The following is a 27,212-nucleotide window of genomic DNA, read 5'->3' on the forward strand; positions in this document are numbered from 1 at the left end:
CTGCTTGGCCTGCTGTGTTCATCTAGCTCTGCACCTTGTTGTCTTGGATTCTCCAGCATCTGCAGTTCCTACTATCTCTCAGCCAGATAATGAATCGTTTTTAGTCTCTGACTCATTTTGGTGTGCTGTATTGGACAGTGGATGCATAGTCACAGTCAAGTGGTTTTGTTAAAATATTACTTAGATTCTTTAATAATAAGGACCAAAATAAGGTTAAAAAGTTTGAAGGTTCTACATGTTTCAGATTTGGGAATGACAATGTTCTGAAATCAGTAAAGTGTGATGATTCCCTGTAACAAAACTGAGGTTAATCGCTTTAGCAAACATTGAGCTAACTCAACTACCTTTACTGTTGAGAAAGGCTATCAATGAAAGCGGCTAAAATGAAAGTGGACATGGAACATGACAAGGCAATTATTTTTGGGTTGTCAGTGGATTTATACAATCTGGGCATTATTGCTTTAACATAAAAACTAGGAGCAGGAATAGGTGATTCAGCCCCTCAAGCCTGCTCTGATGTTTGGTACGATCATGGCTTAGCTCCTCTTGGCCTCAACATGACTTTCCTGTTCTGAGGAAGGGTCTCTGGACCTGAAACATTAACTCTGATTTCTGTCCACAGATGCTGTCCGACCTACTGAGATTTTCCATCAATTTCTGTTTTTGTTTCCACTTTCCTGCTCGCTCCCCATAACTCTTCAACCCGTTACTAATTAAAAATCTGTTAATCTCCTCCTTAAATTTATTCAATGTCCCAGCATCCACCACGTTCTGCAGTAGTGAATTATACAGATTCACCACCCTTAGAGAGAAATAGTTTCTCCTCATCTCTGATTTAATCTCTACCCCTTTTCCTAAATCTATAACCTCTTGTTCTAGATTGCCCCACATGAGGAACTTCTCTAATCAAAATGTTAAGCAGGTACCGTTGGCATCAGGAGATAGGTGTTTAAATGAAGAAAGGCTGATTAGCTTAAAACTACATTGGCATAGAATAGAGAATGGAATCCCTACAGTGTGGAAGTACACCATTCAGCCCACCGAGTCCACACCAATCCTCCAAAGAACACTCTACCTAGACTTACCCTATCCCTGTAACGCTGCATTCCCCATGGCTAATCCACCTAGCCTGCACTTTCCTGGACACTATGGGCAAATTAGCATGGCCATAATACTTAACCTGCATATCTTTGGCTGTTTGTCCGTCCACCTTCTCACAGGTTAAAACTCCTATGAAAAAATGCAGGAGTGAGGGATGATGAGTACACTAAAATCATAGAAGAGACCAGCAATACATTTGATACATTAAAAAAAGGACAAAATCATGGCCCACAATAAGTCTTGTGCTGGAAGGAACTTTAACAAAGTTATAGCAATGAAATTAACTATGGAATTTGTCCTGATGTGGGCAATCCTTATTAAGGATTGCAAATGTTGGGGGCTACAGTCCACATCAATTATTTCTTCCTTCAGTAATGAGTGATCTTCCTGACTGGGGAAGAAACTATAATTAGCTCCACTTTGTCAGAGCATTTGAATACCCAGCATGCAGGGCATAGGGTATCTTAGAAAATTTGACCAAGTTTTACAATACTGTATAAGGCCATCAGAAATGCATTTTAATCGAGGGGTGCTGCTGTTTTACAAAAGAATAGAAAGGTACAGGAAAGGCTCAGCTCATGATTGAAAACATTAATTTCACTGCAACAAAATGGTTAGAGATTAGTCCTCGAGGTTAATTGGCACTGATGATACACTTGCAGAATCTGAACGTACAAATAACTCTGACAAAAAAAGTTAAGTATTTTCAAGTTCTGTATCTTAACTTAATACAACTATTCAGTAACACTTGTTGCGAAGTTGGGTAGAGTACTAGTGGATTGGAAGGCAGGACGTTAGAATTTGATGTTTGTAAAATGACAGGGAGGAAGAGTGTGTGGCCCTTTTAAAAGTTGATGTGCTTTTTCTAGGCTTGGAGATTTAACAAAAAATATGCAGGTGCACAGAGAGTTCCTGAAATTGAAACATTTGTGTTGGGGGCTGAGCGGTTAGCAACCCAGGCAGTCGTTTCTTTAGGCAACTAGTTTGAATATCAGCCGATTAATTTAAACTAGGCACTTAGAGATTAAAAACCAACTAAATTTAAATTTGATGGTTTTGACAACCTAGGACCAATCCTATTGTAAGAAATTGACAGGTCATCAAGGGTATAAAAGAAAGAGGGAATTTGAAAACCAGTGTCAGAACAACTGCCATCTAATAGAGTTAATAACCCATCAGCTCTAAAGAGAAAATCACCGGCTTTCACAGAATTGACTAAGCTCTGAGTAACCATGATCTAAATAAAGGTATAGTAGCACTCTTAGCTAATATTCCTGACACAAGAATTTGATGGAGAGAGGCGTTCCTGAGGATCAGTGAGAGAGGGCACAGAACAATATGGAAGACATATCCTGACTGTAATTTTGACAGATTAAGTTTTTTTTTTAACTATTCTGGTATATAAGTGGGACTTGTATTTATTGGAACAGCATACCCTTAGAGTTTTGTTTTATTCTGTATTAGTTAGTAGTTAAGTGGAGTTGTTCAGTTTGTTAGTAGTTTTGTTAATTTGCTCACTGATAGAGTTGGATAAATAAATTGTTACTTGTTGATTATAGAGTGACTGCCAGGAGTTAATTTCATTTAACTTTCCCTTTATAATGGATTGGGAGGTGAGAGGCAGGTTATATCACTTTTCACACTTGCTTCAACAGATTATGAGGTGAGGTGAGCTTCTCTGGGTGTTTCAGTTTTAGTTATCGGGGGGGGGGGGTGATCGACTGCTGCTTCATAACATGTTTCATTTGTCATATTCCAAATAACGTAAACAACATCGCATATTCCGTTTCTTTGAACAAAGAAATTATAACACATTTAATCATAAAAATACCTGACAAAATTGATTTTTTTTTTACAAGTAATTTTTGATACCACCAGGCAGCCCTCTTCAGGGATCTCCAATAACCTTTTACGGCAAGTAACTTTTTCTGTGCATATACATTTGTACGAGAAAGCTGCTGTCCATGATTTGTCCCCTCAGTGCTTACACCAAATGCTTTCCAACTCTTCAACTCTTTTTGTTTGGAATCTTTCATCACTTTATCTTCTGATCTGTTTGTAACCACTAAAAATTCTCAGTTGGGTTTAATGATTAATTGACTGGCTAGATAAATTGGGAAACAGGTTGTGTGGAAGGAGCTGTAAGACTGAGTAGTTAATAAGCTCTATTCACAACGAATGATGTCTTGAGTTCTGACGGACTGACGGACTGACTGCCTGATCTGAATTGACAATAGTCTCAGAATTACCAGGCAGCCATTTCGGACTGCGGTGAAGAGCAATTTCTTCACACTCAATCTTTAGAATTCTCTAATCCAGATAGTTGTGTGTACTAGTCATCAATACAGTCAAGACAGAGGCTGAGAGAGTTTTACATTCTAAGTAAATTAATGGATATTCTGGATAGTGTGGGATGTTTTCTGAGAAGATTTGTAGCTCGGGTTGTGGTTTGATTGCAGATGTTTTATCACCCTGCTAGGTAACATCATTAGTGTGCCTCCAGTGAAGCGTTGGTGTTCTGTCCCACTTGTTATTTATATGCCTCAGTTTGCTGGGTGGTTGGTATTACTTCTAGTTTTGTTCTTCAGTGGTTTGTATATCTGGTCCAGTTCAATGTGTTTGTTGATGGAGTTCCATCCAGTGTCGCCAGGAAGTCAGTTTTTTTCGGCGTTTCTGTAGTTAAAATTCAGTCCGTGTACTAGGATGGTCTTCTCAGTGTCTGTTTAATGGTCGGTCTGAGATGGTCTTGATCCATATTTCTGTGTTGTCCGTGTGTTGTTGAGAGTCTGGATAGTTTGTCTTGTAGGGCTATTCTTTTCTTTGTTCTGGTCCTCTGTGGTTGTATGGTGATGGCTTGTTCCAGTGTGGTTGTCCATTCTTGATCCGTTACGTTGGAGTACAAAGTCTTTTGGCATGCAATTTCCTGCTTGTATTTGTGGAGGCGGTTGTGCGCATCTTTGATCATAAGCCTTATCATTCTTTGGCTGTTCTGTGCAGCTGTTCTCCACGCCTGTGGATTGTTGATAGGTGGTTTATGTTTTAAACTTTGTGGTAGTACCTGTTTTCTGAACTGAACTGAACACAGAACTGGACCTGATATATAAACTACTAAAGAACAAAATCAGAAGTGATACCAACCATCCCAGCAAACTGAGGCATATAAACAACAAGAGGTGCACTGACAATGTTACCTAGCAGGGTGATGAAACGTCTGCAATCAGTGAGGTGAGCAAGTCTGCAACCTCATAGTGTGGGATGATAGAGATCAGGTAGAAGATTAGCCAGGATTTTACTGAAATATGGAGTAGGCTCAATTAATAGAATAGTTCCAGCACTGAAGAGGTTTGGCCATGACGTCCTCCCAACTCTCTGCAAGAACAACTCATCTAGTCCTCCTTGCCCTCATTTTCCCTGTACTCCTGCAAGTTTTTACTCTTCAGGTAAGTTTTGAATTACTTTTTTAAGGGGTTGACTGAATATGCACTATTACCTTTCAAGCAATGCATTCCAGATCTTAGCTACTTGCTGCAGAAAAACATGCCCTCTTGTTACTGTTGCTTCTTCCATCAAACACTAGATTGATGTCCTCTATTTTTTAATCCAGCTGGCAAGGCTAAAAGGCCTATGTCCCTAATATAACAAAAATAGAGAAATCATGTATTATTGCAATATAAAAAGTCAAAATGTACCTTTAAAATTTTGCAGGGCTCTTGGAAGTGTGAAACAAGTTGATATGGTTCCTTCTGAAGAGAACTAAAAGGACCTTTTTTGGTTGTTGGCAGGTAATGTAAAATTCTTTGACTATAACTGAGGAATTGTGCTTGTATGCTCAATTCAGTATACTCCTACAAAACTGCTTTTATTTTATGGCTGGCTGCTGTCCAAGATAAATTACTTAAATATAAGAAATCACGATGGGATGCTGAAGAGTTTTCTGACACTGTGGTGGCAGTTTTATTTTAAATGCTTTCTGTCAACTACATCATTCTGTAATATTATAAGATAATGGTGAAAATCAGTAGACCAATACAGTCTTTTATCCTAACCATTTACATACTTTTACAAATGCTGTCATTTAAATCCAAAATTCAGACTCTGAGTGAAGACCATTTCCTAAGAAAGGACTTGCAGTAAGTAAGCAAAAGTTTTCTTTTCCAGTCTTCTTATCTGATTTAACTTAGCAGCATGTTATCTTTTCGTTATTGAGTATTCACTTTTTTAAATCATGTATTCTTCCATCATGTGTGGAAAAACCATGTTCTTACATATTTAGGAGTTTTCTTTGCATTCTGTTTCCAACTTCCAGTTAGCCTTCCGGCTAAGTGTATTATATTAAATCCTTGTGGTCTTTTTTCCAGATTATTTTAAATTAAATATTTCCTATTCTGAGTACTTAGATGTAGGCTGACACATCAGTGCAGCAGTGAGGGAGTGTTCTATTGTCAGAGCTGCTATCTTGTGGATGATATGTTAATTTGAGGGCCAGTCTGCTTTTTCAGGTAAGCACAAAAGATTCCAACTTGGAAGAGCAGGTAGTTCTCTTCTGTTATTTGTTCACAAATTGGTTGATGATCACTCATATAATGTTAATTGCACTACAAAGACTATTAATTAATTGACTAGGAAAGTCATGAGGATGTGCCCTGTATTAATGCAAGTAATTTCTCTCCTCCCATCCTTTCCTTCTTCCCTTTCATTTCCTTTTCTTCTTTATCAGTTTTGCCCGTTGCTCCTCATTCTTGCTTTCTTCTGTCTTTCTTTTATCTTCCTGCTGTGTCCTTGTTCCTGTCCTGCTTTGCCACCTCCCCTTTCTCATGTTACTTCCTTCTCTTTTCTCACTGACCCACCTTTCACAGTTTTGTCAAACAAGATTTCCCTTTCATAAATCTGTGTTGACTTTGTCATAGAGATTTTCAATGTCTACAGCACGGGAAAAGTCACTTTAGCCATTGAGTCTGTGTCATCACAAACAAGGACTCAGCTGTTCTAATTTTCCAGCACTTGGCCCATAGACTTGATACTATCATCAGCTGCAGCTGTTCAAGATGGCAACTAGTAATGGACAATAACTGCTGGCCCAGCCAGTGACACCCATGTCCCATGAGTGAACAAATCAAAGAGCCTTATATGCCTTGACATCACAAGTGCACATCTAAATAATTCTTAAATGTTATGTAGTGAGTTGACATTTCAGCTTGATGACCCTTCATCAAAATTGGGCCTATAGATTTCCTATTTTCTTTCCTTATCCTTTCTTCAATACGAAGTGCATACTTTCTGCCTCACAAACCTTAGAAACTGCTGCACGATCTAAGGAATTCTGAAGATCAAAAATGCATCATTACTATCTCTGAAAAGCATTTTAAAAATCTTTCATGGGATATCAGCATCTCTGACAAGGCCAGTATTTGTTGCCTATCCCTAATTATCTTAGTGAATGAACAGCAATATAGCTCCAGGTTGGCATGATGAGTGGCTTTTAGGGTACCATGGAAATGATGGTGTCTCCTCATTATTTTATGCATGACTGAGAGAGGCCTGTGCCATGCATGAAGCACAATAGCTTTAGGTATGTAGGCTGGTGTTGGGCAAATGTTGTGAGGGAGCCTCCAATGTGAGGCCTCCGGGCGTATTGAAGGCATTCCGACTGAGGTCATCTGCCCATTCCTCTTGCCTCTTAAACCCAAACCCCCAAGAATCTTCACTGAAATGCCTGACCTATGGAACCACCTGGGCTCCTCCGAGTGGTGGAAATGCTTAGTCCTAGCTATGGCTACTGCTCCCAGTTTCTGCTGCTGGCCATCTGATTAACTGGCAGCTCTCTTGGCAGGATTTCCTCCTGAGAACAGGCAGCGAGTTTTGCATTAGAGCAAATAACACTGCTGCTAGCAGCATTTGGTTGAATATTTTTTAATTCATTCATGGATTACATTTGTTCCTGGCCTTTCCAGCATTTATTGCCCATCCCTAGTTACCTTTGAAGAGGTGGTGGTGAGCAGCCTCCTTGAACCATTGTAGCCCATTTTGTGTAGGTAGATCCACAATGCCTTTAGGGTGGGAATTCCAGGATTTTGACCCAGCAAATGAAGGAATAGTGCTATATTGTCAAGTCAGGATGCTCTGTAGCGTGGCAGTGAACTTGCAGGCGGTGGTGGTGTTTCCACATATCTGCAGCCTTGTCCTTCTAAATGGTAGTGGTTATATGTTTGGAAAGTGCTATCTAAGGAACTTTGGTGAATGCAGTGCATCTTGTAATTAGTACATACTGATGTTATTGAGTGTCAGTGGTGGAAGGGGCAAATATTTGTGGATGTGGTGCCAATCAAACAGCTGCTTTGTTCTGGATGGTGATTAGCTTTTTTGAGTTATTGGAGCTGCACTCAACAAGGTAAGTATGGATTATTCCATCATACATTTTGCTGAGTTCTAGCTTTTTGCCACCATTCTGATGAAAATATACTACCTTATTTTCCATCTGATCCTTTTACCAATTTATATTAAATATATGATCAGGATCTTCATATTTTCATACTTGACTTTCAACTCATCCTTGGCACATGCTCCTCCATTATCAATCAGAAACTTCGTGTCTCAAATAGTTCCAATCCACTACTCTGTGATGTTGTCTATAGTAAACGTCATGTTCTTACTCAGCATTATTGCAAGTTACAAGGTCTAGAAAGCATAGAATAAAAATATTTCTGCTGTTGTCTTATACTGTCAGATTTATGGCAGCTACCCTAATAAAGTCACATGTCAACAAAAGACCTACAATAGGACAGGGCAGATTCTCTGATGCCTTGCACAGTTTTCATAATTTTTCACTAATTTCTTATGTTGAAGTTTTATATACTTTATCAACTATCACAGAATCACAGAAGTGCTACTCTGCAGTAATAGGCCATTCAGCCCATCTTGTCTGCACAACTCGTCAAATGACCATCACTTCCCAGTGCCAAATTCCTGCTTTCTTCCCATATCCATGCACATTACTTCTATACAAATATTCACCCGATGCCCTCTTGAATGCTTCAAATGAACCTGCCTCCACCATGTCTAGGCATTCCATTACCCTAACTGCTTGCTGTGTGATAAATATTTTCTCAGATCACATTTGTTCATTTTGCAAATCTCTTTAACTCTATGCCATCTCAATCTTGTTCCTTTTACAGCAGGATCAGATTTTCCCTATCTACTATATACAGCCTGCTCATGAATTTGTAAACCTCTATCAGATCTCCTCTTAGTCTTATTCTCTCCAAAGCAAACAGTTCTAACTTCTTCAACCTATCCTCATTACCAAAGTTCCTCATCACTGCAGTCATTCTCATAAATCACGAATGCATCTGCAGCACAATGCATACATATCTTTTCAAGAATGTGGTTCCACAACTGTACACAACACTGCAGTTGAGGTTCAACAGATGTCTCACACAAGCACAACATCACTTCCTTGCTCTTGTACTCTATGCACTATTAACAAAACTGAGGATACTGTGTGCTTAATTAACTGCTCTCTCCACCTGTTCTGCTACCTTCAATGATCTGTGAATGTATATATCCAGGTCCTTTTGCTGTGTGCCCCTTTTAGACTTGTACGCCCTATTTTATATTCTCTTTCAATTTTATAGAGTCATACAGCAAGGAAACAGACCCTTTGGTCCAACTTGTCTCTGCCGACCAGACCTCCCAATCTGGCCTGGCCCCATTTGCCAGCATTTGGCCCATATCCGTCTAAACACTTCTATTCACGTAACCATCCAGGTGCCTTTTAAATGTTGTAATTGTACACCTCCATCACTCCCTTTGGCAGCTCATTCCAGACACGCACCATCCTCTGCATGAAAAAGCCACACCGTAGGTCTTTTTTAAATCTTACCCCTCTCAAATTAAATCTATGTCCTCTAGTTGTGGACTCCCCCACCATAGAAAAAAGACCTTGGCTGTTGACCCTATCTATGTCCCTCATGATTAGATACACCTCTGTAAGGTCATCCCTCAGCCTCTGACGCTCCAGGGAAAAAGCCCCGGCCTATTCAGCCTCTCCAAATACTTCAAGTCCTCCAATCCTGGCAACATCCCTGTAAATCATTTCTGCACTGTCTCAAGTTTAGAACATCCTTCCTTTCAAAGGGAACTCAGAATTGTATGAAGTATTCCAAAAGTGGCCTAACCAATGTCCTGTACAGCTGGAACATGGCATCCCAACTCCTATTTTCCGTTCTGAGGAAGGTCACCGGACCCAAACGTTAACAGTTTTTACCTTCACAGATGCTCCCAGACCTGCTGAGCCTCTCCAGCAATTTTGTTTTTGTTCCTATTTTCAGTGTTATGACCAATGAAGGCGAGTATGTCAAACGCCTTCATCACCTTGTCTATACACGACTCCACTTTCAAGGAACTATGTACCTGCACTCCCAGGCCTCTTTGTTTGACAACAGTCCCTGGGGCCCTACCATTTACTGTATAAGTCCTGCCCTGTTTGCCTTACCAAAATGCAAAACATCACATTTATCTAAATTAAACTCCATCTGCCACTCCTCAGCCATTGGCCCATCTGATCTCGTAATCTGAGATAATCTACTTCAATGTCCACTACACCACCTATTTTGATGTCATCTGCAAACTTACTAATCATTCCTCCTATAAATGATGATAAGCAGTGGACCCAGCACTCATCTTTGGTCACAGGCCTCCAGTCCAAAAAACATCCCTCCACCACCACTCTCTGACTTCTGACTTCAATCCAATTGGCGAGCTCCCTCTGGATCCCATGTGATCTAACTTTACTAACCAGTCTACCTTGCAGAACTTTGTCAAACACTCTACTGAATTCAAAATAGACATGGGCTACAATTTACATTAGGAAAATGTAATAGGGCAATCATGATACAGAACCTTTTGTTCCAAGGTCACCTTTTATGCACATCAATGAGCATGGGCATAATCTGCTTAATCTATCCTCACAAGCCAGCCACTTCAGTCCATTAAACAAACAAGTCAGTCTACTGTAATGTATCTCCACTGAACATGCATTCCTTCATTAGTAAGGACAGTAAAAATTCACAGTACTAGTGAGTAGGAGTAGGCCATTCAGACCTTTCAGTCCACTGTACCATTTCCCCAACCACCTCTGGGGCGGCATAGTGGCTCATTGGTTAGCACTGCTGCCTCATAGCGTCAAAGACCTGGGTTCAATTCTAGCCTTGGGCGACTGTCTGTGTGGAGTTTGCACATTCTCCCCGTGTCTATGTAGGTTTCCTCTGGGTGCTCTGGTTTCCTCCCACTGTCCAAAAATGTGCAGGTTAGGTGGATTGGCTATGGGAAATGCAGGGTTCCAGGAATAGGGTAGAGGGTATGAGTCTGGGTGGGATGCTCTTCGGAGGGTTGGTATGGACTTTTTTGGGCTGAATGGCCTGTTTCCACACTGTATGGATTCTATTGCTTGTGTTCTTAAGATTACATGATAGTCTTCTTAACTATTCTTTGGGCATTCCTCAGATTCATTTGCTTGCTTTTTGATCTTTCAATTCCACTTTTCTGCAATAGCTGGGTTGCAATTTAATTTTGGTTGTGTGACAGCTGATAGAATAAAATCTGGAATTTAAAGCTAGTCTCAGCAACAGTAACCATGAAACTATGAACTGCACTTTGAAATGAAAAAGCCTAGGAAACCACTCTCAAGATTAGAGTCAGCATGGCTTTATGAAGGGGAAATTATGCCTGACCAAATTATTTGAATGCTTTGAGGAGCTAATGAGCAGAATAGATAAAGTAGAAGCAGTGGATGTTATATATTTAGATTTTCAGAAGGGGTTTGATAAGGTACCATCTGTTGGGCTAATTAATAACAGCATGACAAAGACGGGAAGGCAAGTGTGAGGGTGATTAAAAGAGTCTGCAGAGGAATACACAGGTTAACCAGTATGCAAAATCTTAGTGGGAAAATGAAGGTAATGCACTTTGGCAAGAAGAATAAAGGAACTGAGATAAAGAGAATGGATTGTAAAAATAGAAGTGTTGCTAAAACTGTACAAGGTACTAGTCATGACACCTGGAATGCTGTGAATAGTTTTGGGCCCTTTAATCTCAGGGAAAGGGTCATCCATTTAAGACAGAAATGAGGAGGAATTTCTTCTAAGGGTACTGAATACGTGAAATTCTTTACCACAGAAGAGCTGAAGAGGCTGGCTTGTTAAGTATATTCCAGGTTGAGATACACAGATTTTTAATCAGTAAGGGGAAAAGGCATGAAAGTGGTGAATTATCAGATCAGCCATGATCTCATTGAATAGTAGGGCAGACCTGATAGGCTGAATGGCCTATTTCTGCTCCTAGGTTTTATGGTGTTAACAAATGCTGACCTTGCTAGTGGTGTCCTCCTCCAGTGACCCTCTATCGAAAATGCACCAGTCGGGTCATTTAAGTAGAAGTATGAACATGCATCCATGATAACATATATTTGGGCCCATGCCAGAAATGGGCACACTGGACCAAAGAAGAGCACAAAAGTTAATTAAATCCCTGCCCAATGACACCCGTTTGTGTGCAATCACATGTGATTTCCCCTGGTCTTGAATGTAGCATTCCTTTTAACAGTGGTACTCAATTGAATTCCAGAACGGAACTTAAAGCTACACCCAGGACAGCCAGTTGGACACCATGTTTAATTGGATCTAGCATCAATAGTTTCTAGGGAAGGGGGTGAGGTTGGTAACTAGAAATGGAATGTTTCAGGGGACCAAAAACAGTAGGGATTCTGCTTATCCTCTACTGTATGTTAAAATGCAGTTTGATAACTTCACAGTAATGGTAGTATTGAGTGAACTGGTGGTGTAATAGAGCTGGGTGACACCAGCATCTGTTCAAAACCTGGTATTGTTTTGTGTGATGTCACTAAGACATGTAGCTTAAAAAATAGGCAGGGGCCAAGCACAGATTCTTGGTGGCCATCAGAGGTAATAGTAGCATGGAACAGGAAGGGAGGACATTGCGGTCTCTGCTTAATCACTGATTTCCATTCGAACAGGCTGAGAAATGGTAGGGACTCCAGTTCTCTAAGTATTACTGGAATGTTTTCCAAAACGTCAAATCTTTTTATTATACAATTTAATCATAAAATCAGTTGAAGTTGGGAGCTTTTGATGTAGCATTGATGTCTGTGTTGGTGAACTCTGATAGATAACTTCAGGTGGAGACTGTACAAATACGTTTACCTGCAAGTACCCAATCCCCATCAAATTACATGTTTCTACAGCATAAGCAATAACTATGATGGTTACAGTCCGCTTCTATTAATTCAAGTTGCTACAATTTTTTCTACACTAAGTTCAAACTTTTTGCTGTGAAATTTATCATGATTAATTGTCGTTATTGAAATGTTCTGTTACTCCTATAGAATATTAGTCAAAAACTCTTTTTGGGCAGAATAGAAGAATTGATCTACTCTAATATACCTTTTAGTTTCCAATGCTTGCATTATCTTATGTAACTATTGAATGTGCTTTGTGTCGGGGAAGAGTTTCAAATATGAATTCAGCACAGTGAAGTAAATCTTGCAAACTATGTTCACTTCACTTACTTTGCATTTTTTTTTCCCTCTCCCTCTCTCTCTCTCATTCAGGTATATCAGAAATTTACCAAGATGCCTTCACACGGTAAACTTATGGTGCCCGAAGGTTTGAAATCCCTGCTAGAGGCATTAGGCAGAGCAGTTGTACAAGATCAGCCAGAAAACATCCACCAGTTTGCCTCATCATATTTCTCAGAGTTGCAGCAATTTAGAGATGGTTAGTGTTCTGTCTAATACGTTTTTGTATTTGAATCTAAGTTTTGTATAGCCCAATTAAAATACAGATCTACTTACTGTGTTTCCATCTGTTGTACAGGAAATCCAGCTCTTGATATATGTGACCTAGTGAAAATGTTCCATTTGAGCAGAGGTAAGGACAACAAATTAAATTACCAAATGGGGAGTATTCTGTTTAATTGTTTTTCTAGCTGCATTGATCAGTGTTTACTTACAGATCAAGACTGTGCTTTGTTGCTGTTTTTCCTCCATTCAAGTTGTATAAAAGGTGATCTGAAAGATAAGTTTGTATTATGTTTTGGGTCATTTTCCTTGAAACAATATGCTACAGAACCAGCTACAGATTAGGAACACATAATTTGTAATCCATGGTAAAACAACCTCTGGGGAAAAATGATCATAATTAGATATTAAACCTGCTGAACTTTTCCAGCAACTTCTGCTTTTGTTCCTGAATTACATTTTAAGTTTGTATGTGATGTACTCCAGTTCCAAATAAAAAGCTTAAACTTAAACTTAAAGCCATATCCATTGGGTTAGACAAGAAGGGCAGGCTAAGATTGATTCAGAAAGAATGGGGAAGTAAGAAGATTTTCATTTTGGTAATAAAAATCGAAAAGCAGATGTTTTTTAAAAGTGTGAAACTTGTTATGCCAATGCTCAGACAAACTTAGTTATTGCAAACAAAAAACAAAGTTAGTATGCACATACACCAAGCAATAAGAAAGCCAAATGGCATAACAGTCTTTACTGCAAGGGGATTGGAATATGAGAATAAGGAAATCTTGGTGTAATTGTAGAGGTCAATATTTAAACCACACCTGGAAAGCTGCTCAATTTTGGTCTTTGCATCTAAGCAATGATATACTTGCATTGGCCATGATACAGTGAAAGCTCATTAGATTGTTTCTTAGGATGAGAATATTATTCTTTGGTGACAGACTGAGTAAATGGGTCTGTGTTCTCTAGAGTTTGGAAGAATTTGAGATGATTTTGTTGAAACATGTATAATTCTGAAGAGGCTTCATAAGTTAGATACGAGATGTTGTTTGGCTTGACTGGGGAATCTAGAAAATAGGGTAAAAGCCTCAGGATAATTATTTAGGAATGAAAGAGAAATTTCTTCTCTTAAATGATTGTGAATCTTTTGAATTATTTACTTCAGACAGTTGTGTTTGCTTGTGTTTGAGTATATTTGAGACTGAGATTGATATTTTGTGTCAAACTCTCAGAAACCAGGGATATTGGGTGCAGGAAAGTGGAGTTGAGGCAGAAGATCTACCATGATTCTGTTGAATGGCAGAGCAAGCTCAAGTGACCGAATGATCTATTCCTCTTGTTTTTTTTAAATTTCCTTTCATTTCTTAGTTGCATTTCCATGTTAAACAATAAAAATGCATTTACAATTTAGTGACTGACTTATGAAATTATTATTATGGAAAAAAATTCACTGACTTTCTGTCCAGTAAGGCAGACGCTTGACAGTAAGCAGGAAGAAGGAATCCGAAATGAATGGATAAAATTTGGAAATGGTGTGAAATAAATGAAAGTCTTAATGTACAAACTGCCTTCACACAGTGAAACTTGTGAAGTTTATATAAACCAGTTTGGCATCATATTATCTAGGTAGTTAGAAAATATATTTTTGGTTTCCAGACAAGGTAAGGTGATTAATGCAGAGAATGTATTAAAATCCTTATTTCCCTCTTCTTCACTATACTATTTCCCATCGCTACAATTTTTAGTAACAATTTTTTAATATTGCCAACTTTCAATAGTGAATGCTAATACGTATTATTCAGTCCACTCTGTTATTTTTCTTTAAGTGCCCACTGGATTAATCTTATTTGACCTGGCTTCATTTTTGCAACATTATTCCTGTGTTCCTCAAACCATTGCTTGCTCTTAACCCATTCCTGAGATATACAACTGTTGCTCAATGCTCTCTTTATTGAACACTATTACTAAACTTTGAAGGAAAGAATACACACAAAATATACATGGTTTTACTGGATTGAGCAGGAATGGGGAGGGGAGCTATTACATTGTAAAGAGTTAAACAAAATATCTAGCAATCAGCCTGGTAATAGTTTGGGGTCTGTAATGGTTAGCATAGGGTATTTTCTAATCAACCTGTTCAGAGACGTTATTACACTCCTCTGGAGGAGGTAGGACTTGAACCTGGGCATCCTGGCTCAGAGGTAGAGACAGTACCACTGTGGTGCAAGAGCCCTATCCCGTGGTTATCATAGGACAATTAGCTTAAGAAGGGATGGTAGTTTAGACTCTTTTGGAGGTGTTGATAATTCACGACTCATAAACATATGGAATAGAAACAAGTGATAACAACATAAGAGGGATAAAAACCGAAAAAACTGCGGATGCTGTAAATCAAGAACAAAACAGAAGTTGCTGGAAAAGCTCAGCATGTCAGGCAGCATCTGTGAAGGAAAATCAGAGTTAAGGTTTTGGGTCCAATGACCCTGCAGTTCTGAGGAAGGGTCACTATACCCGAAACGTTAACTCTGATTTTTTTTCTTCATAGATGCTGCCAGACCAGAAGATGGTGTTAGGATTGAATGGTAAAATGAAGATATTGCATAGGATTAGTATTTTTCTTCACAAATTCTTAAAAATTGCTGGCAAGCCCAGCATGTGTTTTCCCAACCCTAATGAAGGAGGTTGGCATAATTGAAAACAGTGTGGGGCAATTATCAGGAAGTGGGTGCTACATCAGTCAAAGAGGATAGATATTTTCCTAATCAAACTGTTCAAAGTTATTGTTACACACCCATGGAACAGGTAGGACATGAACCCAGGCCTCCTGGCCCAGAGGTAGTGCTGTACCACTGTGCCACAAGGTAACAGAGTGGATATACTGTGCCATTGCCAGAATGTGCAACCCTTGTCGTGACTCAAAAGCTGTCTCAATTGCTGGTCAGGTTCTTACTCTGCTGCACGTGGGTACTTCCTGAAACAGAAGTTGATCAATTGAATTAATTCAAAGAAACTATTGGCTGGTCAATTCTGCTAAACCAGAGTTAGGCCAGATGTCCAGAACAGATAGTGTTGAGTTCTGTTTTAGTTGGAGAGATGAATGTGTGACAGTTAAAAATGCTGCGAACCTTAGATTGATCAAATTTGGATACTGTGCAAAGTCTGTCTCCATGTTACAAAAAGGACATTGTAGATACTGGGGAAGGTGCAAGTAAAGTTCAATGAGGATCAATATCAGAATTGAGATGACAGATTAGGCCTGTTTAGAGAAATAAATGCTAAATGATTATCTTTCTGATCTCAAAATGTGAAGGGGTTTGTTGAAGAGGGCATAGAGAAATTTCCACCATAGGGATGTGAATAACTAGTGACCATGAATGTAATGTAGTTAGTAATAAACAAACTAAGAAATTAGGAGAAACCTCCTTTACCTTAAGAGTACTAATATTGCGGAACATCCTTGCACAAGAAGTGGCTGTGACAAATAGCACAGAAGACTTTAAAGCAAAGATAGATAAGTTCATAAGGAGGAGAATGTTATATTGATACAGTTAGATGAATTAAGGTGGAAAAAAAAAGAGACCTTTTTCGGGTGAATTCTCTGATATTATATGTTGAGAAGAATTGTATGTGATCTAGAATATGTTTCAACATAATGCATTCATATCAAATGAATTTAATTTGAAAGTACTTAAATGTTGTTGAAATACATTGGCGCAAAATTCTTCAGTGGCTTGTACTGTTGTCGCACATGATTTGAAATCAAACAAATAAAATTTTAATTCACTACTGAGCTCTAGAAGGAGCCCCAAGAGTTTCCTGAATTTCCTTATTTATAGGTGTTGCTGCAAGCTTTCCGTTTAACCAGAACAAAATTTCAGCGCAGCCTTTTAAATTCACTCTTCATTTCTTGCTATTCAGAACACTGAGATACGTGAAGGTTTTTTTTCCTAATTCTACTTAGCGTTTTGATTTGTCTCAAACTACCATACTTCATGTCATCAAGGTAGAGGAATGAAACATGAACACCTTTACTCCTTCAGAACTCCTGGAAGAAATGAAGGCTGGACAACTAAACCTCTAGGCACTCTCAATAATTGAGGTCCCAGCACTGATCCCTGCTCCACACCATCTGGTACACCTTAGCAGCAGGAAAATGACACATTTATGCCTCCCCTCTCATTCCTATAATAATCTCCTTTGCATGTCAATTTGCTACCATCTAGACACAAGCTTTTATTTTCCACAATAGCTTCTGATGTAGCACCTTATCAATTGGCTTCTATAAATCTATAAATCTACTGGTTCCCCTCTATCCACAGCACATTTTACTACTTCAAAGTACTCCAATAAATTGGTTAAACATAACTTCCCTTTCACAAAACCATGTTGACTGCCTGATTGCTATGAACTCTAAGTGCATTGCTATAACATTTTCAACTTCATTCAACACAAATGATAAGTTAACTGGCCTGTAATTTCCTGCTGTCTCTCTCCCTTTTTGAATAAAGAGGTAATGTTCCCTATTTTCCAAAAAAAAAGGAACAATCCTCTATCTGGGGAATTATGGAAAATTAATTCACTAGCCATTTGTTTTAAAGCTCTAGGATGAAGTCGATCATCACTGTCAGCAAACTTGCTCTGTTCTTGCAGCACAGTTCTGCAGTCCTGTGAGTGACAGGTTGTCATTCAGTGCTTTTCCGTCTGAGTTTTATATGTGATATTTCAGCATCTGCAGAGATAAATTAGGGGTAACATTTTGGGTCCAGTGACTCTGCTTCAGAACCCTTCTTCCACAGATACTTCCAGACCTGCTGAGCTTTTCCAGTAATTCTGTTTTTGTTTCTGATTTCCAACATAAGCAGTTCTTTGTTTTTTTGTGTAAAATTGTCCATTTTGTCAGGAAGTCTAAAAAAGAAACATATTATCTAAATTGTGAAAGACTGCAGAGCTCTGAGGTGCAGAGGGATCTAAGTATCCTCAGCATGAATTGCAAGACATTAGTATGTAGGTACAGCAGTTAGGAAAGCCAATAGAATGTTACTGTTTATAGTGAGGAGAATTGAATACAAAAGTATGGCAGTTATGCTTCAGTTATACAGTGTACAGTCTCTTTATTTAAGAAAGGATGTAAATGTATTGGACACGTCAGAGAGGTTTACTTTGAATGGGTGGATTGTCTTCCTTGAAGAAAGAATAGATAGGACAGACTTGTATCCGCTGCAGTTCAGAATAAGAGGTGATTAATTATGAGGGATCTTGACAGGTTAGATGTGGAAAGGATGTCTCTTCTTATGGGAGAATCTAGAAGAAGGAAGTCACTTTACGAAAAAAAAATTCTGAGTCTTTGAATGAATGAATGATTCATTGTTGTGTATATTTTACAGTGAAATACAACAAAATATAGTGAAAAGCTTTCAGTTCTCGCCATAATCTGATGCCATTTTGTTAGTTCAAAAATAAGAGAAAATGGAAAGATATAGCTTAACAGAAGTCCATCTATGTATGAGTTCTGAGCCAGCTCAGAATTACCACCACCTCACCAGACCCAACTAATGCCGAAGTCGCTGATCCTCCGTCACTATCTTTCACCAATGGGCCGATTCACCTTCACTACCGCATGCACTGGGCACACCAATGTCGGTGTCCTCCCGTGCCACTTCATTGCTGCCAGCGCCAGGTCCAGCCGATGATGAAATTGCTGGTCTTTAGGCACCATGTTCACTGCTGGACATACCTTGCTGACATCACTTCAGGGCTCACTGTCCTCTGTGCTGGGCTCGTGCTCTGCTGTGCACTGAACTTGCTCTCCCCTGCACTGGGCTCGTGCTCTCCCCTTCATGCTGGCTGATCCTCTCCGTGCTGGACTTGCTCTCTCCTATATGCTAGGCTCAGTCTCTCCCCTCTTGTGCTGGGATCACTCTCCTGTGCTGAGCTCACCTGCCTCCCCCATGAGTCTCACTGCTGCTGATGCTGGAAGGAGCTGACTCTGTTGCCATCACTGCTGCACATGCTCAGGAGGCTGGGCCTGCTCTTGCTCTGCTGAAGATGCCAAAGAAGGCTTTAAAGAGAAGAAAAAATAAAAAGAGCAAAAGTAAAAAGAAAAATAGAAACAAAGAAAACAGATGGAAGCAGATGATCCCCGGACCAGAAGCTCAAATGCAGTGCTGCTACTCTGCCACTGTCTTGGCAAGATGTCAAGATGGAACTCTCTTCCTAGAGTGGCGGTGGAAGAGAGTCCTGATGTGTTTTTAGATGGAGTAGATTATTTCTTGTTAAACAAGGGGTTGATAGGTTTGATGTTCTCATCAGCCATAATTTATTGAATGGTGAGCAGGTTCGAGGAGCTGAATGGCCTACTTCTCCTGATTCGTATGTTTTCCTCAGCCATCTTACAAAAAAATTACATGGGTCAAGAAGTGTAGAAGTCAAGGTAATAGGACAACTGAACACAACCCTTCAAGATAGAGAGTGAAAAATTACTGGAACTTTGTATGTGACATTTAACCAGAGTGGTTCCGTCTTTAGCAAGAAAGTTTGTATTGATTTGCATCGGATTTCCGGAGTAGAGGAACTGGAAAGTTGAGAAGATCAGTTTGAAAACATCACAGCTTAATTTTCACAGCTGTTCACAGGATTAAAAAAACTGAAGACAATGTGTACAAAGTGTATCTGTTTACACTCAATGAAGTTCTTTGTCTACTCTTGCCAAATGTAAAGAACATTTAAAAGACATTTGGAAAGATACATGAACAGCAAAGATATGGACCGAACGCAGGCAAATAGGACTAGTTTTACTTTGGGAAACCTGTTGGCATGGTCAAGTTGGACTGAAGGGTCTGTTTCTGTACCTTATGACTCTATGTTGAAGCCATTGGGTATTTCACCTATGACAGCTGGTTTGTGGAAATGGTCCCCATGCCAAAACCCATCGATCCATCAGAATTTGCAATAAATTTTGCACAAAGCAAATGAACTGAAAGTTCATCCTATGTTGTCAGTAGACGAGTTTAGCAAAATTGGGAAAATGTTACCTCCCTAACAGCGCCGTAGAGACTGTAGCTGTTCAAGAAGGCACATCACCACCACCATCTCAAGCGCAACTAAGGATGACCAATAAATGTCAGCCTCAGCCAATGATACCCATACCCCATGAATGAATAAAAAGTAATCTTCACAAAGCTAGTGGTTTTTGGAAACTACCACTCAAAGAAAAGTCTCTATTGTGCCACTTGTGAGGTTTTATTTCAACAGTTTACTCTTCAGTGACACATCATCACCAGAAATCGTCCAGAAGATATTGTCAAATATATTGGAAGGGATAGGGTCATATATCACATGGATGATGGTTCTGCTGAAACAAAAGATGACACTAAAGTGCGAGCTGTGCTGCAATACCTACAGGAAGCATACGCTCGGCAACAAACATGAATTCTCACAGCTAACTGTCATATTTCTAGTGTGTACTGGCTATAAATACAGTAATAGAGTTTATCCATATTAAAGTTTCCAACAAATTTCCAGCTGTTTGGAATGTGACCAAGCTTCAGAGATTTATTGGTATGGTAAGCCAAATCAGGTGGTTTCTACCCAGTATAGCATCACCAATGAGTCACTATGTCCACTGTTAAGAGAAGACTATACATGGGAGAATCACAATGGAGGTCTTTTGAGAAAATCAGAGATGCCAATATCATCAGATACTTTTGCTAACAGTGCCTCAAAATACCTGCTCACAATGCTGCAAATGCATCTTCTTCTGCACTGGGGGCTTTGCTTTTGCACATTCAAATGAATGGATATACAGTGATAGGGAAAAAAAATAGCTGTTACATGGGATGGCAAAATAGTTTTAAGATTGTGTTTTTGGTCTTGTTCTTGTACTTTAATGATACTTTAAAATTCTAAGGAATTAGTAAAAATGCCTTCACAAGCACAACAACACAGACTGAGGATGCGAAGACAAGAGTACATTTCAAGAAAACAGCAGACTATTGGAGATACTTTGTTCTGTCTGTCTCTGGCAAGGCCTGAACAAGGACATGTAGTTTTTAATGAATAGATGGAAATCCTCCCAGTGAAGGGTCCCCATGCAGCAGTGATCATGATATGACCAAATTTCACATTCAGTTTGTGGGACAGAAGAGACAAAGTTAAGATTAATGTTTTAAATTTAAAGAAGGGTAATTATGAGAGCTTGAAAGCAATGCTAGCTAAAGTAATCTTATGAATTAAGTATTAGGTCAAGAGAAATTCAGTGACAGACATTTAAAGATATATTTCTGAATACTCAGAAAAAAAATTCCAGTAAGAAAGATGAGTGAGGGAAGGATATTGTATTCATGGCTTACCACAGAAGCTGAGGATAGTATAAAATTGAAAAGAAATGTGCACAATTCCACAAAGATGAGTATCAGGTCAGAAGATTGGGCAAAATTTAAAGAATGACTAAAAAGTTAATGAGGGGACAATTAGCTAGCAGTTTAAAAACAAATTGAGTTTCTGTAGGTATTTAAAAAGAAAACAAGCAAATTGAACTTTCGTCCTCAAAAGAATGTGTCTGGGGAACTTGGAATGGAAAATAAGGAAATGGCAAATGTATTGAACAGATATTTTTCATCCAGTTTCAATGTAGAGAATACAATTAACATCCCAGAAATAGTTGTAAATTAGAAAGTGAAATGGAGGGAGAAACTTAAAACAATTAAAATTACCAAGGAAAGGCTCCTGAGAATATTATTAAAACTTATTAGACTGCCATGTTCCCAGGTCATAGATCCTGATGGACTTCATCCTAGGGTCTTAAAAGAAATGGCTGCTGAGATAATGGATGCATTGTTTTAATTTTCCAAAATTCTAGATACTGGATCAAATTGGAAAATAGTGAATGTCACTCCTCTGTTTGAGAAAGAAGGGGAGACAAACCAGGAAACTACAGGCTAGTTAGCCTAACATCTGTCATTGGTAAAATGCTGGAATCTAGTATTAAGGTGGTCACGATAAAGCATTTACAATATCTCAATGCAATCAAACAGAGTTAGCATGATTCTCTGAAAGGTAAACCGTGATTGACTAATTTATTAGAGTTCTTTGAGGAAGTGACAAGAAAATAATTAAAATGAAACTTGTGGATATAGTTAGATTTTCAGAGAAGATTTGACAAGGTGCCTCATCAAATGTTACTAAGTAAAAGGAGCGCTGAAAAGATTGGGTAACCTAGAGAACTGGTTAGTTAACAGGAAACAGAGTAGGGATCAGTGATGGGGCTTCAAAGATTTATAATTTATATCAAAGACTTTCTTGAAGAGGCCATAAGCACAGTTGCCAAATTTGTTGATGGCAGGGAAGTAGATTGTGAAGAGGAAATAGGGAATCTGCAAAGTACACAGATCTGTTAAGTGAGTAGGTAAAAATTTGGCATATGGAGTAAAGTCTGGGAAATCTGATCTTACCCACTTCGGCAGGAAGATTAGTAAGGAGGTGTATTATAAAATGGAGAGAGATTGCTGTACTCTGTAGTACAGAGGGATCTGGATGTCCTGAGATGAGCATCACAAAAAGGTGAAATGCACATATAGCAAGCAGTGAGGAAAGCAAAGAAAATGTTATGATTTTCTTTGCAAGGAGAATGGAATACAGAAGTAAATATTGTATAAGACATTGTTGAGACCGTATCTCTGGTATTGTGTACAGTTCTGATCTGTGCACTTAAGAAAGGACAGAATTGCTTTGGTAGTTGACAGAAGGTTCACTGTACTTATACCTGGGATAGGGATGTCAATTTATGAAGAAAAATTGGATTCAGTTAGGTCTGCAACCTTTGGAATATTGGAGAGTCTTTGTGAAAAATATAAGATTCTGAGGGGACTTAGCAGGGTGGATTTCAAAAGGATGCTTCCCCTTGTGGAACAAACTAGAACTAGGAGATACAGTATAAAAATAGGGAATCTCCCATTTAAGATAGAGACAAGGGCAACATTTTTCTCTCAAAGGATTGAGAGACTTTGGAACCTTCTTTCCACAGAGCAGTAGTGGTTAGGTCATTGAATACTTTTAAGACAGAGGTAGTTATGGTTTCAGAGGGACAGTCTTATGAGAAGAGGTTGAGTAGATTGGGCCTGTACTTGTTAGAATTAAAAAGAATAAAAGTGACCTTAATGAAACATGCAAGATTCTTAGGGGAGTTGACAAGGTAGATGCAGAAAGATTGTTTCCCCTTGTGGGACAGTCTAGGACCAGACAGCATAATCTCAGAATAAGGAGTTAGAGATGAGGAGGAATTTCTTTTCTCAGAGGGAACCTATGGAAGTCTTTACCACAGAGGGCTGTTGAGTCTGGGATGGAAAGTATATTCAAGGCTGAGACAGAAAGCTTTTGTTTTAAATTAAGTTGTGAAATCAAGGGTTGTGGAGGAAAGAGGTGTTGAGGATTATCAAATTAGCCATGATCTCCTTGTATGGTGGAGCATACCCTACGGGTTGAATGGCCTACTTCTGTTCATTTGTCTCATGGTCTTATGCTCCTAATACACGTGATTCATAATCTTTATAGTTGATTGCATGAAATCAGAGATGTACAGAAATCAGATTAGACGTGTGGTCAGGTCAGAGAAAACTCTGAGGGTGGCCAGCATACATTTCACACAATCCCATTCTCAGACAGTGCTATGAACAAAGAGGGTAGAATGCCTTCCAAGAATCCTGAGACTTTATATACTGCAGTGAACGCACCCAAGGACACCTGGGTATTTCAAAATGTCAAGGTAGTGCAAGGTGTACCGTTTGGTGGGCAGGTCTATTAAAAGCCTTAGAAGAACCATAGTCATACAGTATAGGAACACAACTTTCGGTCCAACTAGTCCATGCCAATATGTTCCCAAACTAAACTAGACCCACCTGCCTGCGTTTGGCCCATATCCCTCCAATTCATGTACTTATCCAAATGTCTTATAAACATTGTAACTGCATCCACGACTTCCTCTGGCACTTCATTCTACACAGGAAACACTCTTTGCATAAGAAAGTTGCCCCTCATGTCCTTTTTAAATCTTTCTCCTCTCACCTTAAAAATATATTCCCTAGTTTTGAACTCCCCACCTTAAGGAAAAGACCTTTGCTATTCACCTAATCTATGCCCTTCATGATTTTATAAACTTCTATAAGGTCACCCCTCAACCTCCTACACTTCAGTGAAAAAAGTCCCAGCCTTTCCATATAACTCAAACTCTCCATTCCTGGTGTTTAATAATATCCGTCCTATAACAAGGTAACCAGAACTGTACACAGTACTCCAGAAGCAGCCTTACCAATGTCCTATACAACCTCAACATGACGTCCGAACTTCTATACTCAAAGGTCTGAGCAATGAAGGCAAGTGTGCTAAAAGTCTTCTTATCCACTTTGTCTACCTGTCTTGCGAATTTCAAATAATTATGTACCTGAACTCCTAGGTCTCTCTGTTCTGCAATACTACACAGGGCACCACCACTAATTGTATAAGTCCTGTCCTGTTTGTTTTACCGAAATGCAATACCCTGTATTTATCCAGATTAAACTCCATCTGCCACTCCAACTGACCCAATTGATCAAAATCTCTTTGTAATCTTAGATAACCTTCTTCACTGTCCACTATACCAGCAATTTTGTTGTCATCTGTAAACTTACTAACCATGCTTCGTGTATTCTCACCTAAATCATTTATATAAATGACAAACAAAAGTGGACCTAGCACCGATCCCTGTGGAACACCACTGGTCACAGGCCTCCAGTCTGAAAAACAACCCTCCACCACCACCCTTTGTCTCCTACCGTAAATCCAATTTTGTATCCGATTAGCAAGTTCAGACTGAATCCCACATGATCTAACTTTACTAATTAATCTACCATATGGAACCATATCAAAGGCTTTTCTAAAGTCCAAGGAGATATCATGGCGTGTCACTTATGCAATTCACTGTTACATTACAAGATGATGTCATCTTCTTTGGTCTCGGAATTGAACTTTTTGATCATAGAGGCTAAACGTTCTTCCTAGTCACAGGCTACTCCTCCAGCTCAGGTGTAGTCAAGCAGTTGCAGTGTCACATCTGAAGCAGTGATTATATTGAAAAGACAGAATCCCAGATCGTGTAACCTCAGACAATGGACCACAGTTTGCGAATCATTAGTTTAAAGAGTTTGTGGATTTTGATTGTATGAATTTCTCCGTACTACCAACTCACCAGCCTCAAGCCAATGGTGAAGCTGAAAGATGAGTATATAATGAAACCATTGCTGAAGAATGATGGCATCCAACTTGTATCTCTGAGTCATTATTCAACTCCAATCCAAAACGGTTTAGCAGTATGTGAACTCATCATGTGAAGAAGGCTGAGAACTCAACTCCCTACTCTTTTACATATACTCATGCCATGAATATAAGCCGATGCCATGGTCAAAGCAAGGAGGAAGAGGATGAGTATTATTCCAACATACAAGGAACCATGACAAACATCACGACCTATCAGACCTATGAGACCGGAGGATTTGAACAAAAATTAATTGACAAGTGGTGAAATAGATTCTAGGGTTCTATTACTTTCAAACTGAAAATGATATTGTACATCAGAAGAGATGTGTACTAATGTCTACACAGAAGTAATCTTCCACATAGCCAAAGCAATGATCAATGCAGTCAAATAGATCAAGATGCTGTGTAAATTAAGAGATGCAAATGATGGCCTGATTGCTGAACCAATGCCCTCTATCAATTCTCCTGCAGAGTTTAAAAGACCACTAGGAGGATTCAAATTCTCAATCTTCATCATCATAGAATCCCTACAGTGTGGAAACAGGCCCTTTGGTCCAACAAGTCCATACTGAACTTCAGAGCATCCCACCTAATCTACACATCCCTGAACACTCTGGGAAATTTAGCATGGCCAATTCACCTATCTTGCACATCTGTGGACTGTGGGATGAAACCAGAGCACCCTGAGGAAACCCACGCAGACACTGGGAGAACGTGCAGACTCCACATAGACAGTTGCCCGAGGGTGGAATCAAATCCGAGTCCCTGGCGCTGTGAGGCAGCGGTGCTAACCACTGAGCCACCGTGCTCTTCAAAGGAGCTGTCAATGTGTTTAGATAGGCTAGTGAAACAGTCACAGCAGACATCCTTGTAAAAAAAAATTGAAGTCATAGCCTTGGGAAGATGTAATATAATGGGTAGAATCAAATATTTAGAGAAAATGTATTATCAAAGGTTAAGTGTGTTGGTTATATGTGTAGGCAATGTACTTCACAGGAAGTGATAATGAACCATGTTTTTGCTCTCTTCAATCTCATGGCAAAATGAAGCCTCTAACAAGTTTCTTCCATAAAGTTAATATTTTTCTTATGTCAGCACACCCTGTAACTATAATGTATTAGCATAGAGTCACAGAGTCATACAGCAGAGAAACAGACCCTGTCATCCTAGCAGACTATGGCACACATAATCCCAAAAAACACTAGTCCCAACTGCCTGCTCCTGGTTTATGTCCCTCTAAACCTTTCCAATTCATGTACCGATCTAAATGTGTTTTAAACATTTTAATTGTACACACATCCACCACCTTCTCAGAATGTTCATTCCACACGCGAACCAATCTCAGTGTAAAAAATTTGCCTCTCATGACTTTTTAAACATCCCTCCTCTCACCTTAAAAAATGTGCCACCTAGTCTTGAAATTCCCCATCTGAGGGAAAAGACAACTATCATTAACTCTATTTTATAAACTTCTTTCAGGTCGCCTCTCAACCTCCTACAGTCCAGTAAAAGAAGTCCCAGCCTATACAACCCTTCTTTATAACGCAAACCTTTCATAAGAACATAAGAACTAAGAGCAAGAGTAGGCCATCTGGCCGCTCGAGCCTGCCCCGCCATTTAATAAGACCATGGCTGATCTTTTTGAGACTCAGCTCCACTTACCCGCCCACTCACCATAACCCTTAATTCCTTTACTGTTCAAAAATTCATCCAGCCTTGCCTCAAAAACATTCAGCGAGGTAGCTTTAACCGCTTCACTGGGCAGGGAATTCGACAGATTCACAAGCTTTTGGGTGAAGATCCTCCTGACCTCAGTCCTACATCTGCTTCCCTTTATTTTGAGGCAATGCCCTCTTGTCGTAGTTTCACCTGCTAGCGAAAACAACCTCCCTGCCTCCACCTTATCTATTCCCTTCATAATCTTATATGTTTCTATAAGATCTCCCCTCATTCTTCTGAATTCCAATGATTATAATCCCAGTCTACTCAGTCTCTCCTCATAATCCAACCCTCTCCA

At 39.3% G+C, this 27,212-nt stretch overlaps 1 protein-coding gene across 4 annotated transcripts in view; it reads left to right on the forward strand.

The window, feature by feature from the left end:
- Window positions 1-4,805: 4,805 nt before the first annotated feature.
- The window catches only part of LOC125483005 (flocculation protein FLO11-like), a 41,284-nt gene continuing 18,877 nt past the window's right edge, over window positions 4,806-27,212 (forward strand). For 2 of the 4 annotated variants that reach the window (XM_048596255.1, XM_048596258.1), the window contains exons 1-4: window positions 4,807-4,883; window positions 5,194-5,231; window positions 12,725-12,890; window positions 12,990-13,043. In XM_048596255.1, the coding sequence (XP_048452212.1) occupies window positions 12,746-12,890; window positions 12,990-13,043 (199 nt within the window). In that variant the 5' untranslated portion in view covers window positions 4,807-4,883; window positions 5,194-5,231; window positions 12,725-12,745. Of the gene's footprint in view, window positions 4,884-5,193; window positions 5,236-12,724; window positions 12,891-12,989; window positions 13,044-27,212 lie in introns of all 4 variants that reach the window. The other 2 variants (XM_048596257.1, XM_048596256.1) reach the window with 2 other exon arrangements.

Source organism: Rhincodon typus, chromosome 4 (assembly GCF_021869965.1).
Source record: "Rhincodon typus isolate 14 chromosome 4, sRhiTyp1.1, whole genome shotgun sequence".
NCBI classification, from domain to species: Eukaryota; Metazoa; Chordata; class Chondrichthyes; order Orectolobiformes; family Rhincodontidae; genus Rhincodon; species Rhincodon typus.